The sequence below is a fragment of the Penaeus monodon genome, chromosome 33 (assembly GCF_015228065.2).
Source record: "Penaeus monodon isolate SGIC_2016 chromosome 33, NSTDA_Pmon_1, whole genome shotgun sequence".
Classification (NCBI taxonomy): Eukaryota; Metazoa; Arthropoda; class Malacostraca; order Decapoda; family Penaeidae; genus Penaeus; species Penaeus monodon.
The window spans coordinates 23,336,557-23,336,786 of record NC_051418.1 but is presented as its reverse complement, the minus strand read 5'-3'; the positions used below and the strand labels follow the sequence as shown (position 1 = coordinate 23,336,786).

The 230-nt window shown below is 42.2% G+C and overlaps 1 protein-coding gene across 2 annotated transcripts in view; it reads left to right on the top strand.

Moving 5' to 3' along the window:
- LOC119594157 (CD209 antigen-like protein C) overlaps nt 1-230 on the top strand; it is a 3,155-nt gene that overhangs the window by 243 nt on the left and 2,682 nt on the right. The window contains exon 2 of one of the 2 annotated variants that reach the window (XM_037943227.1): nt 36-157. In XM_037943227.1, the coding sequence (XP_037799155.1) occupies nt 41-157 (117 nt within the window). In that variant the 5' untranslated portion in view covers nt 36-40. Of the gene's footprint in view, nt 1-28; nt 158-230 lie in introns of those variants that run through there. The other variant, XM_037943228.1, reaches the window with a different exon arrangement.

Below are 230 nucleotides of genomic sequence, written 5' to 3'. Positions count from 1 at the left end.
TGTAATAATAAATTTAGTAACATCATCACGTTGTTCGCAGATGCGCCTGGTTGTAGTGCTTCTATGGACGGTGGCAGGAACGGTGCTGTCACTGGAGAACGGAGCGGGCAGCCTCTATGATGAACATTTTCCACCCCTTCATCCTAATTGTACCCAGGTGAGTTTATTGAACAAGGAAGAACAAGTTTGTCAGGTGTATATACTGAATATATAAAAGAGAAGCATATCTT